The sequence below is a fragment of the Colobus angolensis genome, unplaced genomic scaffold (genome assembly GCF_000951035.1).
Source record: "Colobus angolensis palliatus isolate OR3802 unplaced genomic scaffold, Cang.pa_1.0 Scaffold11, whole genome shotgun sequence".
NCBI lineage: Eukaryota > Metazoa > Chordata > Mammalia > Primates > Cercopithecidae > Colobus > Colobus angolensis.
This window is the reverse complement of record NW_012112030.1, coordinates 16,806,397-16,821,121: the sequence shown is the minus strand read 5'-3', so window position 1 is coordinate 16,821,121 and position 14,725 is coordinate 16,806,397. Positions and strand designations below refer to the sequence as shown.

At 34.9% G+C, this 14,725-nt stretch overlaps 1 protein-coding gene across 1 annotated transcript in view; it reads right to left on the bottom strand.

The window, feature by feature from the left end:
- LOC105520962 (solute carrier organic anion transporter family member 1B3) overlaps window positions 1–12,611 on the bottom strand; it is a 112,201-nt gene extending 99,590 nt beyond the window's left edge. Inside the window, exons 1-3 of the mRNA XM_011954976.1 lie at window positions 12,573–12,611; window positions 9,716–9,829; window positions 7,561–7,709 (exon numbers count right to left, since the gene is read on the bottom strand). Coding sequence (XP_011810366.1) covers window positions 7,561–7,644 — 84 coding nt within the window. The 5' untranslated portion in view covers window positions 7,645–7,709; window positions 9,716–9,829; window positions 12,573–12,611. The remainder of the gene's footprint in view (window positions 1–7,560; window positions 7,710–9,715; window positions 9,830–12,572) is intronic.
- Between the last annotated feature and the right edge of the window lie 2,114 nt (window positions 12,612–14,725).

Genomic DNA, 14,725 nt, shown 5'->3' with positions numbered 1-14,725 from the left:
TTTCTTTCTTTCTTTCTTTCTTTCTTTCTTTCTTTCTTTCTTTCTTTCTTTCTTTCTTTCTTTTCTCCTCTCTCTCTCTCTCTGTCTCTCTTTCTCTCTTTCTCTCTTTCTCTCTTTCTTTCTTTCTTGACAGAGTCTTGCTCTGCCACCCAGGCTGGAGTGCAGTGCCACAATCTCAACTCACTGCAATCTCTGCCTCCCAAATCTCAAGCAATTCTCCTGTTTCAGCTTTCTCAGCAGCTGGGATTACAGGTGCATGCTACCACGCCTGGCTAATTTTTGTATATTTAAAAGAGTTTCACCATGGTTATATTTAATAGACTTTCACCATGTTGGCCAGGCTGGTCTTGAAGTCCAGACCTCAAGTGATCTGCCTGCCTTGGTCTCCCAAAGTACTTGGATTACAAGCATAAGCCACCATGCCCAGACTATTCTGTTAAATTAAAGGGCTTTTACTTCTGGGTCTAAAAAGCACACCAAGTCCTGGTAAGTCTTAAACCCTAACACCAGTTAAACCCTCATCGTCAGACCCAGGAAAAGATGATAATCAAAATGAACTGCATTCATGAGACACAGGGCCAGAAATTAAAACTGCTGAACCCCTCTAGACCCAGGGACTGTCACAGAAGACGTGCGTCTGTGAAATTATACGGGCCGATTTTGAGAGATAAACTTAGTTCAGAGTTTCTGTATAAATTAAACATTAATATTACAGGTGCACTGATGAAAGACCAGCATCAGGGCCCCTATGTTAGATAAACAAGGTTCTTATAGCATTAACCCATTTTTTTAATTAAAAAAACATTAAAAGGTTATTTAAAGGTTTATGGAAATTACATCTTATGGTCAAAATGATTAAAATTTAATAGATTTGTTTATAAGATTTGAGAGACAGATTTAATTGGCCTTATGCAGTCTTACTTAGGGTTCATTGTTTGGGAAATTAAGTCTCCTCTCTCAAAAAATAAAGATTTTTGCCTTTAAAAAAAAATTTTGAGTTATCACTTTGACTAAATGAATGATTTATTTTAAAATAACTTATGATCCTATATTGTCATATTAAATATTCTAAACTTCTGACATTTGACAGACTTTCCAAAATCAAATTGTAAAATTAGTACTTTGACTTCATATATTTATTAATAATAGGTCTCCTGAAGTCCAAAAGAGACATATTTATTTGGTATAGTAAAGTCATATAGGAAGCATTGTCAAATAAACAATGATATTTAACCTTCTTTGGATTATATTATATTTATGTGAATGTGTTATTAGTATGTGCTCTAAAAATATATGCAATTCCTGTGATTCTAATATGTCTTAGTAGATGTTGTCAGTAGTAATTATGATTATTATGTAAAATTGCTGTATGCCACAGAAGAAACCAAATTTACTCTTTAACCATGGCTGTTCTAAGATTTTTTGTCATCCACGATTGTTGTTATACTTTAATCCTTTTATAGGACAGTTTGTAATCAGCTATAGAACTCTGAGGAGTACTCCTAAAAAATAAGTTTTTGATAAATTTAGATATAGCATCATTGGAATAGATAGGAAAAATTCCAGGCCTCCCATGGAGAGTTCATGTATTCATAAGTCTTGGTGATCCAATATTGAGCAGAACATGGAGTTAACTGCATGGACCAAACTAATAGAAGATTGAAATAATCTTGTATAAGATTTTGTTTAAAACATTTGCTGATTGTTTTTATTTTTCAGAATCAAGAAAACTTTCCTTTTAAGCTATTTACAGCTTTAACAATTTAATAAAGTGATTTCAGTAAATTTAGTAAAATTTGTTCTTATGAGCAATATTTGAAATATAATTCCTTTCTCTCAACCTAATTTCTCCAAAATTTGAAAACTATTTTGAGAGTATTCTTAATTTTGGCAATATAATTATTTGCATAAGTTTAATAAGAATACATTTTCTTTTATCACAGGACATAATTGGAGACACTAATTATTTTACCAAGGCCTTGACTGGAATGACATTTTCCAATTGCCTTGAGAAAAGGAGGCTGACCTATAGAGCCAATAAAAGCCCCTTGGAAAAACTAGCCCCATATCTTATCCTTTACAGGGTCATGACCTGTGATAAGTAAAGAATGTCACTTTTTGACTGGTGCAGGAACTCCAGGGTTTCTTGAGACCTCAGAAACAGAAGAATTCACCCAATTCACATATGTATCTGCAGGCACAGATAAATCCTTGTCTAGGCCTCAGGCATTTATAAAGGTCTAATCTTACATTTGTTGTGCAAAAACTTCCAGCAAAGTCAATTCACAAAAAGAGAGAGAGCCCCTATATGGCAAATGATTATTCTTGTTGCACTTTACAGAAATAATTAAACCAAGTATAAAAGTACTAAAATTTATTTTACCAATAAATTGGTCCTACTATGATTTTCTGTTTAATAAAACTGGGGAATTGAGAGAAAAATTATGCTTTTATAAACTATAGTACCTGTTGTTTGATTCTAGTCTTGCCTAAGGTTTATCAGCTTTTATTATTTTCTACAATTTAGACTAAATTCTAAAATTTTTCCTGGCTACAAGTCTCCAAATAATGTTTTCAATTTTTTCTTTCTTTTCTCCTTTCCTTTCATTTTCCTTTTCCCCCTATTTTCCAATTTGAAATTACTAAATATTAAACTGTGATTTTCTTAAGCCAGGGAAACGCAAACTAGGCAACTTAAACTTCAGAAGAAAATAAGAGAAATCTATTCATAAACATAAACCATTTTCATACCTGCCTACTGACAATACTTCAGAGTAATATGGCCTACATCAGTTTTCCAGGATTGTTCTTTTTACCATGTGTTTGTCTCTCTTTCTCCTCCTATTTTTTTTCTTTGCAGGACATAAGATTTCACAATGAGCATTCCTAATAATATGGGATCTATTGGTCTAGGAATAAACCATCATAGCCATGAGAGATCAGACAAAATGCAAGACCAGGGAGTAACGTTCTTCTAAAATGCTTTCTTCAAAATATTTTAAAAGGAAAAAGGCAGGGGTGTGAAAGGAAAATAAAAACTTGAGACCCCAATTCACTACGACAAAAGAAACAAAATTAAGCTAAAAGCTGAGTTCTGCAAAAAGATGCCTTTCCTTAAGCAGACAGCTACAGATAAAAGGTTAAATCGTTCCACAGGTAGCTAGTCTATGTTCACCTTATCTTGTGTAAAGTGTCGATTTACTGAGCACAAGACAAATAAATAATTGACCATTCCCTTACCTGCTAGTTTTTCTCTTGCAACATGTGTATTCAGTAATGTGACCATACATTCCCATTTTCTCCTCCAGCCTGCTTTTCCCCTTTAAGTATTTAAGCCCTCAAAATCACCTTTGGAGAAAGGCCCAGGCCTGTCTCCTGAGTGCATCCTTCACCTGGATAAGGTAAACTTCCAAATTGATTGAGACCTATATGAAGTATTTTTTGGTTTACAACCCAATCTCTGTGGCCCTATTCAACTGGATAGGACTACAACTGTGAGTAAATTTATATATGTGTGTGTGTATGTATATATATAATATATATTTTATATTTCATGTATATATAATATATATTTTATATTATATATATATATATATCACTAAAAGGTGACTATGATTAGTTTCTTGATTTCTTCAAAGACTTCTCTGTGGGGATTAACAGGCTTTGACATGGATTCCAGGGTTTTCAATTCAAAACAGAGGTGACTGCAGTCAAATAACTCTACTGAGTCTTGGTTTCTTCATTTAGCACGGTGCTTAGCAGTACTTTTTCCCTGTTTATGAAAATGCCAATATAATTTAATGCCTCATAATTTTGTGACAAAAGCAAAAGGCAGAATTATTACCTTTACCAATTTGCAAATGAAAAATTAAATTAAATGGTCTTCCCAAGTCATCAACTAGATTTTTGGACTAGGTCTTTTGACTATTACAGATCTCTTTTCCATCAGCCTCCATTACATAGGTTATCAGAATTCATAACAATGCTATTCTTTAACAAAAGAATATTTAAATAGATCAAGATTGTAAAGTGATTCATAAGACATTAATCTTCTAGAATTATAAGTCAATTCCAAGAAGATTTTTAGATGTTATTTATTACATATCTTTTTTCATTTTAATTATATTTATAAGTGTCTCTTGATCTATCAAGAACCAAAGGGAAGATGCCAAAATATTTCTAAATGTTCCACATTAATAAACTCTTTGCTTTCCTTCTAAGATCTGGAACACAACAATAATGCCCACTGTCACCACTGCTATTTAACATAGTAGTGTTAACTACTAAAATAATATAGTTAACACTACTTATTATAAATAACACTATGTTATTTAACATAGTTAACATAGTCCTAGTGTCGGATACAAAAGAAATTCCTCTTCAAAGGTTTGACTTGTTCAGCTCTTTGTTCTTTGTTCCCTACTTCCAAGGCCAAACTAATTTCCTTATCCTTTGTGCCTCCCTGTCTTGGTTTCAGTAAACAACTTTCCTGCCAGTCCTTATCTACAGAGCACACATCTGTTACCCCCTCAGTAAATTACCTCTCCCACCACCACAACTCTTCCCTCCAAAACTGCCCTTCCTGCCAGTGTAACCACATTCCTATACCTTTCAAGTTAGCCAGTCGGGTTCAACTTAGATTGTGCGGTCCAACTCCAGCCAGTGGAGGCAGAACACAGTAGCAGGGACAAACTACATAAGAAACTAAAACCCCTTCACTCCTTTGTTCAGTGTGCTCTCCTGGTGACCAAACCTGCAAGCAGCACCCTTCTGCAGAAGTAAATTTGCCTTGCTGAGAAATCCTTTAAGTGTTCGTTTTCTTTGTGACTACGAGCTTTACTTTCAACACCTAGCTAGAGCAATCAGACAAGAGAAAGAAGAAAAGGGCATCCCAATTGGAAAAGAAGAAGTCAAATTACTCTTGTTTGTAGATTATATGATCCTATATTTGGAAAATACTGAAGACTCCACAAAATTATTAGAACTGATAAACAAATTCAGTAAAGTTGCAGGATATAAAATCAACATACAAAACTCAGTAGCATTTCTACATGCCAATAGTGAACAATGTGACAAAAAAATAAAAAAGCAATCTCATTTACAATAGCCACACATAAAATTAAATGTCTAGTATTAATTTAACCAAAGAAGTGAAAAATCTCTATAATGAAAACTATAAAACACTCTTGAAAGAAATTGATGAAGACATCTAAAAATGTAAAAATATGCCATGTTCATGGTTTGGAAGATGAATGTTCTTCAAATGTTCATAATACCCAAAGCCATCTATGAATTCAATACAATCCCTATCAAAATACCAATGACATTCTTCACAGAAATAGAAAAATCAATCCTAAAATTTATATGGAACTATAAGAGACACAGAATAGCCAGAGGTATCCTAAGCAAAAGAACAAAACTGGAGGAATCACATTACCTGACTTCAAATTATACTACAGGGTGGCTGGGTGCAGTGGTTCACGCCGGTAATCCCAGCACTTTGGGAGGCCAAGGCAGGCAGATCACGAGGTCAGGAGATCAAGACCATCCTGGCTAACACAGTGAAACCCCATCTCTACTAAAAATAAAAATAAAAAAATTAGCTGGGCATGGTGGTAGGCACCTGTAGTCCCAGCTACTCAGGAGGCTGCTGCAGGAGAATGGCATGAACCCAGCAGGTGGAGCCTGCAGTGAGCCAAGATTGTGCCACTGTACTCCAGTCTGGGCAACAAAATGAGATTCCATCCCCCCCCCAAAAAAAAAATATATATATATACACACACAACATAGTTATAGTAACCAAAACAGCATGGTACTGGCATATAAACTGACACATAGACCAATGGATCAGAATAGAGAACCCAGAAACAAATCCACATACCTACAGTGAACTCATTTTTGACAAAGGTGCCAGGAACATTCACTGGGGAAAAGACAGTCTCTTTAATAAATGGTGCTAGGATGAAACTAGACCCCTATTTCTAGCCATATACAAAACGAATCAAAATGAATTACAGATTTAAATCCAAAGACCTCAACCCATAAAACTACCTCAAGAAAATATTGGGGAAACTCTCCAGGACATTGGTCTGGGCAAAAATTTCTTTAGCAAATGTCTTACCCCAGAAACACAGGCAACTAAAGAAAAATTGACAAACGGGATCACATCTAGTTAAAAAGTTTCTGCATAGAAAAGGATACAATCAACAAAGTGAAGAGACAACCCACAGAGTAGGAGAAAATATTGAAAATATTTGACTACCCATTTGTCAAAGAATTAATCACCAGAGTATCTAAGTAGCTCAAACAACTCTACAAGACAAAATCTAATAATCTGATCAAAAGGTAGGCAAAACATTTCAATATACATCTCTCAAAAGAAGACGTACAAATAACACACAGGCAAAGGAAGAAGTGCTCAACATCACTGATTATCACATAAATGCAAATAAATACTACAATGAGATACTATCTCACCCCCAGTTAAAATGGCTTATATACCAAAGACAGGCAATAACAAATGCTGGTGAGGTTGTGGAGTAAAGGGAATTCCTTGTACACTGTTGGTGGCAATGTAAATTAGTAGGACCACTATGAAGAACAGTTTGGAGGTTCCTCAAGAAACTAAAAATTGAGCTACTATGTGATAAAGCAATCCCACTCCTGGGTATATACCCAAAATAAAGGGAATCAGTTTACCTAAGATTATCTGTATTTCCATGTTTGTTGCAGCACTGTTTACAATAGCCAAGATTTGGAAGCAATGTAAGTGTCCATCGACAGATGAATGCATAAAAAGAGTGAGACACATACACAATGGAGTACTACTCAGCTATAGAAAGAACGAAATCCAGTCATTTGCAACAAAATGAACTGAATTGGAGATCATTATGTTAACTGAAATAAGCCAGGCACAAAAAGACAAACATTGCATATTCTCACTTATTTGTGGGATCTAAACTTTAAAACAATTGAATTCATGAACACAGTGAGTAGAAAGATGGTTACCAGAGGCTGGAAAGGGTGGTGTAGGTGTGGGGGTGGGGGGATGGGGATGATTCATGGGTACAAAAAATAGTTAAAAACAACGAATAAGGCCTACTATTTGATAGCACAAAGGGTGACTACAGTCAATTACTTAACTGTACCTTTTAAAATAACTTAAAGAGTATAATTGAATGATGTGCAATTCAATGAATAAAGGCTTGAGGGAATGGATGCTGCATTCTTCCTTATTTGCTTATTTCACATTGCATGCCTGTACCAAAGCATCTCATGTACCCCATAAACGTATATACCTACTACATACCCACAGAAATTAAAGATTAAAAAAGTAAATAAACTTTTATACATCAAAAAACTCTAGCAAAGAAATACCTCAATCAGATTAAAAACTGATTTAAATCAATATAGGGATTATTTGGTTAATATTTTAATGTATGCTTCAGTGGAAAAATTGTAATATGAGATATAATGTTCTTTTTGACAATTGGTGGTCTTTCTACACATAAACATTTTCCGTTAACTTATTTTAGTTTGAAAATATAAAACCCACTCTACCTTGAATCCATTGCAGCGTCTTGTTTTCTTTTTCTCTGAAGATTCTGACTCTGCTGTTTTATTCAAACGTTGATGTGGGTCCATGATTAAACTACAGATACCACGTGAATGCTTTTAATTGTTGCTGATGCTTGGTTTGAAATGATCACCTGTTAAAAAAGAAAAAGTATAATTTATTTTACTTTAACAATATACAATTTTAAAATAGGAAAAGCCACAAGCTCAATATCAATCAACCATTCTCTAATATTCATTCAGGGCCTGCTATTTCCTGACCACAGGATTAGGGCAATGCCGGACACAGAGGAGGAAAGACAGACATAAACTCTGAGCCTAAAGAGATTATAATTTACTTAGAAAAATAATTTTTATAGAGAGAAATTTGATTTGAAACAAGTAAATAACGTAAAACCACATGCTAGATTGAATGAACACAAATTTTAAATTATAGAAATTAAAATTTTTATATTTTCTACATACCCAGATTACAAGATTTATGAAAGCACATTTATGTTTATGTTATCCTTATAAGTTTATAAAGTGACAGATGGTGTCTTGCACATAGTGAATACTGAAAATGGGTTGAAAAATAATGTAAATAATAATAATTAGGATAGCCTCAGTCAGTTTCATAGAGGAGATACCTATGGAACCAGGCTCAAAAAGCAGAGAAGTTTGGATTTGTTTAAAAGAGCAAAATGTATTCCAAGTATCTCTCAGAGAGACTTTGGCCATGCTTGACCTTACCATCATCATGATCTTACCATATTTGGGGTTTATCCATTTCCATTTATTTTTCAAGAGAAAATACATGCATGTAGTTGAAAATCCAAAAAAAAAAAAAAAAAAAAGCAAAGCATCTTCCTATAATCTTTGTCCCCTTATCCAGAAATCTGATATGCATTTTTTTTGAGACGGAGTCTCACTCTGTCGCCCAGGCTGGAGCACAGTGGCATGATCTCGGCTCACTGCAAGCTCTGCCTCCTGGGTTCATGCCATTCTCCTGCCTCAGCCTTCCAAGCAGCTGGGACCACAGGCGCAGGCGCCTGCCACCACACCTGGCTAATTTTTTTGTACTCTTAGTAGAGACAGGGTTTCACTATGTTAGCCAGGATGGTCTCGATCTCCTGACCTCGTGAGCCGCCACTCTTGGCCTCCCAAAGTGCTGGGATTATAGGCGAGAGTCACCGTGCCCGGCCCTGATATGCATTTTTAATTAAATACATAATATTTTCCCTTTTAATATAAATGTAAGCATACCAGTACCATTGCACTCTGCCTTTTTATCTTCTGTATATACTTTATATTAATAAAAGTCCTCCTCATTTTGCTTATGGTAGCAGGGTATTCTATTCTTCATAATATATGTAATTAGTTCCATATTGATAACTATTAGGTTATATCTAATTATTTCATATTAGAAAATGTTCTTAATATGTCATATGTCATTTTATTTGTGTGTGGTCATATCTGCAGGATACATTCCTACAAGTGAAGTTTTGAAGTGAAGGCATAAGAGAAATCACAAGTTTGAGAGTTATTAAGCCCCTATTTTAAAAACCAGTAAAATGAGTCAACTTTTTATGTCAGCTGATTCTTTTATATAGAACAGTGGATTATTTATAGAGGTTTAGAGATGTATTGTTGTTCAATATATGTGCATAACACATATTTATGCATATAAAGTATATAAGCAGATACATAACATAGATACGGGTATATGTTATGTATATAGCACATATACGTGGATATATGCTATGTAGCTGCTTATATAGATACCTTAGATATGTGAATATCTAAGTATGTAAATATCTAAGATATCTAAGTGTCTGATTTGTAATAGTATACTGATTATACAATACATATGATATAGGTTATAGGTTATATGTACAATTGATTGTCACTTTCTGCAATAATTTTGTTCCATAAAGTTGCTGGGAACACTGAATTTGCAAATATTAATCTGTCATTCCTAGAAGAGATACAGGTTTAGGTGACTGTGCCTTTGTATTGAAGACTATGCCTTCAATACATAACTTAATACATAATGTCTTATGTATGTTTTTGTTTAAAGACACTTTAGTATATACTGTTGATTCATTAACATTGAATTAGTGGCCAATAGCACTGTAGCTCATGCCTGAAGGAAACTTACATAACATATGTACCTCCTCTGTCAGGCACTCTTGGAGGAAGGAACATGGGACAACACTTCAGGGCTATGCTTGATGCCAATGTAAAACAGTAAACTCAGCATCACAAAGCACATCTATGGAAACGATGTGGTGATAAATGCACTGTGAAGTTTATAGTATGGGAGCTGAGACAGGAAGCAAGAGCTTCACTTTGTTCCACCTCAACCAAAACAGAGCAACTCAAATTTTTCGCCACTCTGCTCATGCATGCCAATGATCACAAAAGCCCAGCAGTATTAATTTTGGTGTTACAAATAAATTTTAGTGTTTAGACAAATTTTCTAATACAGAATCTGTGAATAATGAAGATCTACTGCATATTTTATGCATTAATTTACTCAAGGGTTTATTGATTCTCTATTATAAATGTATAAAAACCATAATATATATCATGCATATTTAGTGAATAATGCATGACTATGGAAATAATAAATATCTAAATATAATATCACTTATGTATATGTGACTGTATATAAATATACTCATGAATGCAGAAACCCATACCTATGTATCGCTAAGAGAAGTTCAATTATTCTACTTTCTGTATGTGTTTTGTAGGTGAGGTGAGGAAAAAATCAATAGTTCGGTGGTCTCAAGGTAATAAGCAGCCCCTTAATAAATTTATACCACTTTTTCCACGAATACCTCTTTCTGTTTTCTTTCTTCATAATTTAAAAGTTGGAAGATACTTTTTACCAATTAATTCTATAATTGCAGATTTTCTGAATGACTTGCAAGATAGATAGTCTTCCTTCAGCTTTAGACTTTTCTTTTTCTTTATACTAAACAAATATTCTTGATGACTTGAAGACTATTATCTCACCACTCAAGCCTTGTTTCTTTCAATTGATTAACTTCTAGTTGTCTTGTCTTCCAGTTTGCTTTCTTTCCTATGCATATCATGTCCATTCTTGGAATCATTCAAAGATCCCTCTTACAACAAAAATAAAACTTACACTTCCTATTTGAGAGTCTTCACAACCTAAATCAATCCTTGTTTTCAGTCCCATTCCCAATACAACCATAAGCACTTGCAGAGTTATGGAACCACTGTCCCAAGAAGAAAGCTCTCTATCTTTATGTATATGTCTTCCATTTCTGGAATGTCCTTCCCTATCTCTTGGCTGTAATGCAGCTCCAAATCACACCACTTTAACGTTTCCCTATTTACTTCCAGTTGAAATAACCTCTCTCATCCTTCTGCACCACTGGAGAACAGAATTACTTTTTTCTGTTATTTCCCCTACTTTTCAAGACAACTATTACACACCTCTCTCTTTTATGTTCAGATAAAACACTTAGCCAGAAAAATAGGAAATGTGGGCACTTGCTTCCTTATCTCTCAGAAAGGTTAAATTGTATCAAGTAGGCCGAGCGCAGTGGCTCACGCCTGTAATCCCAGCACTTTGGGAGGCCGAGGCGGGCAGATCACCTGATGTTGGAAGTTCGAGACCAGCCTGACCAACATGGAGAAAACCCCGTTTCTACTAAAAATACAAAGTTAGCTGGGTGTGGTAGAATACACGCACATGCCTGTAATCCCAGCTACTCTGGAGGCTGAGGCAGGAGAATCACTTGAACCCACAAGGACTAGGTTGTGGTGAGCCGAGATTGCGCCATTGCACTCCAGCCTGGGCAACAAGAGCAAAACTCCTTCTCAAAAAAAGGAAAAAAAGTATCAAGTAAGTACAAAGTACCTAGGAAACTGGAATATCAGTTTAGTCTTGAATAAATACCACACTTTTTACTTCACTGTAGCATTTTAAGCCTTATTTAGAAGCATTTAATATATTTTGCTCTGAACATATTATTTCTGAATTCCAAATTATTGACATAAATAAATTTTGAGGACCCAATATGTTTATAAGACAGAGCCACAGTCATTTGGATATAGCATTACAACTCTTCCCTGAGCAGAACAGGTCAGTTCTTCATAGCTTGATTGGGCTGAAGCAGACGGCAGAATCTTACCAGCCTCTGCTTATTTCTGTTAAGCTTTTCATATTTAAGGGATTATAGAAAACCAGTGCAGGTCAAGTGACCCAGTTTCTAGCATGTATCTATGGAACTGAGGTGGATAAAGGGGAAAACCGCATTTCTGAACTTCTTACATTGTTCAGAGGAGACACTTCCTGCATCCCCACCTTACTTTCACAATAAAAACAATTGTCTTATCAGGGAAGCCACCTTCCTGAATGGGTGAAGGGGAGCAATATTTACTGAGCTGTTGACTCTTCCCAAGAGCTGTGTTCAGATTTTTTTTTTATCTTATTTGAACAGAGATAAAAAAGTTATCTAGAATATCTCTTTCCCCTCACCCTAAATCAAACTTGAGTTGAATGGAGGATAGTGACGTGATTGACTTTGAAACACATTTTCCACCCTCCACCCAACCACTCCGACTTACTCAGTTAAAGTGAAGTCAAAGAAATAGGGAGCCTGGTATAGTAACTCTACACAGTTTATGCAAATAATTGTCTTACAGTGTATTTTAAGAGAGTAACTAGAAGTCCATCCTTTCAGACTTCATGTTTCATTTGTTTAGAAAGCAATAGAAATAGGACTTCAATCTTTATTTTTCACTCTATAAAGGTACGATTTACTCTAATTTATCTTTGAGTACATAAATCTGAGGCTCTTCTATTTCTAGAAGGGATAATTACTAGGCTTTTAGGGCTCAGAACACTAAGTGTGAAGAAGATGCAGAGCATAAAATTTGTAATATTTATCATAACTACCAAAACATTTTCACTGAAATTTGTTAAAATTTCTTACACAAAAGGAATGTTTTAATTAGACAACCTCAACAGTTCTTACCTGAACTTTGAATGCTACAGCAACTGCAACAAGTCCATCCTTTTTCTGATGTTAAAGTCTCACTTTAAAAGGTTAGTTGGCTTTTTGTTTGTTTGTTTTTATGAGTCCAATGATGATTAACCATCTTATTAGGTCAATGTCCTAGACAGATAGAAAAAAAATACCTAGCTAATTCTAGGAGTTCAACACAGAAGCCTATCTTTTAAAGATTATATCAATAATTTCTCAGAATGTACACATTATTTTATGTTAACATTAGAAAATAAATTATTTCTGGGAATGACTTATTTCTTATTCAATTAAGTTGGTTGCATAAGATTTTTTCTTTAGAAATACAAATACAACACATTATCCAAAGTATTTAAAGCTGTTCCAAATAGAAAATAAGTCAAGGTGATTTTTAAAAATGTCCCTACAGGTTACATTAGTATTCAGAAAATAAAACATATCCTCTCTGCTTGTTACATGTGTATGGATCTAATATGACATACATGGACACTGGATATCTCACATGGAATACTAAATTGCCAATTAATTACAAGACTATTCTTCTAAATGACAAAAATCAAGACTAGTTTGTATGATATATTCCTTACATCAAAGCTTAAAGGAAGAATGGTCTCCTTCTATTGACTTGGTTTTTACAGAATGGAAGACCTTGACTCAGTTGAAACTTTTCTTGAGTAAAGATGAAGTCAAATTAATTCAGTAACTCAAACATATTTGACTCCCTACTGTATCTCAGGCATATGGCTGTGTTTTAGAAGTGTACTATAATAATATAAATAATAAACAGACTCTTCTCTCACATGAATATATATACACACACATGCATGAGTGTATATATATATGTATGTATGTGTATGTGTGTATGTATATAGCAAAGAGAGAACGCATGTATGAAAACATTGTTACCCCTTATCACTGACAGGACAGTTGTTGATACAGCTGCAGCAATATGTATTTAATTCTATATTACAGTTATTTGATAGATTAGGTTTTTTTTTGTTTTTTTTTTTTGAGACAGTCTCACTCTGTCGCCCAGACTGGAGTACAGTGGCACAATCTCAGCTCACTGCAAGTTCTGCTTCCTGGGTTCATGCAATTCTCCTGCCTCAGCCTCCCGAGTAGCTAGGACTACAGGCACCCACCAGAAAGCCCGGGTAATTTTTTTGTATTTTTAGTAGAGATGGGGTTTCACCATGTTAGCCAAGATGGTCTCAATCTCCTGACCTCGTGATCCACCTGACTCAGCCTCCCAAAGGGCTGGGATTACAGGCACGAGTGCCCCGCACCCGGCCTAGATTAGTTATACACCTAGTTAATTCATGGAAGTATTAGAACAATGAAAGGAACCAGAGTGTGGAGGGAGAGAAGGATTAGAAAATGTGGGGAACACTGAAATGTAGACCTGAGGCAGGGAAAATTAGAAGTAGGCTCCCGAACACCCCTCTGTTGAGTCAGAATCTACTGGGGAGCCTTTGTCAAAAGTGCCATCCAGCCCCACACCCAAGAGATTCTGACTCAGGAGTTCGGAGATTATGTTTTTAAATAAGCACTTAGAATAATTTTTACATACTGTCAGCTTTTGAGAACCCTTATAGCAGAGATACTAAACATTTATTATCAATTTTATGGCTTTTCTTTTATTCAGAGTAGAAAGACAGTTTGGGTGTTCTCATGCTAATGGTTTTCTCATCACACATCCATTTCATTTAAGACACATCAATTTCATTTGGGACAAATATATGCATAGAATGAAGATAAAATAGTACAAATTAACTGAGAAATTTTCTAACTCCTAAACTAAAGCTATCAGTGGTAAAATTCTGGAATGTTTTCAGAAGTCAAAGAGCATTCTCTGTGCCCTTTCTCCTTCCTACATAAGTAATTAGACTTCCCTTTTTGTGGGACCTGTGGAAAAAATAAAAGTGATCAGAGGAAAGACATTGCAACACTTTTCTCAAGATAAATATTATGCTAACAGCCAGGGATCAATAGAACTCCAAATTTGCTTAAAACCATCTGCTTATGTTTGTTGTTGCAATAATCATCACAGTTCTGATGAAATATTATGGGCTTTGAAGTTTGATAAACTTTGATACCAATGTCTCTGCTACTTGACAGCAGTATAAACTTCGGTAGGTTGTTTC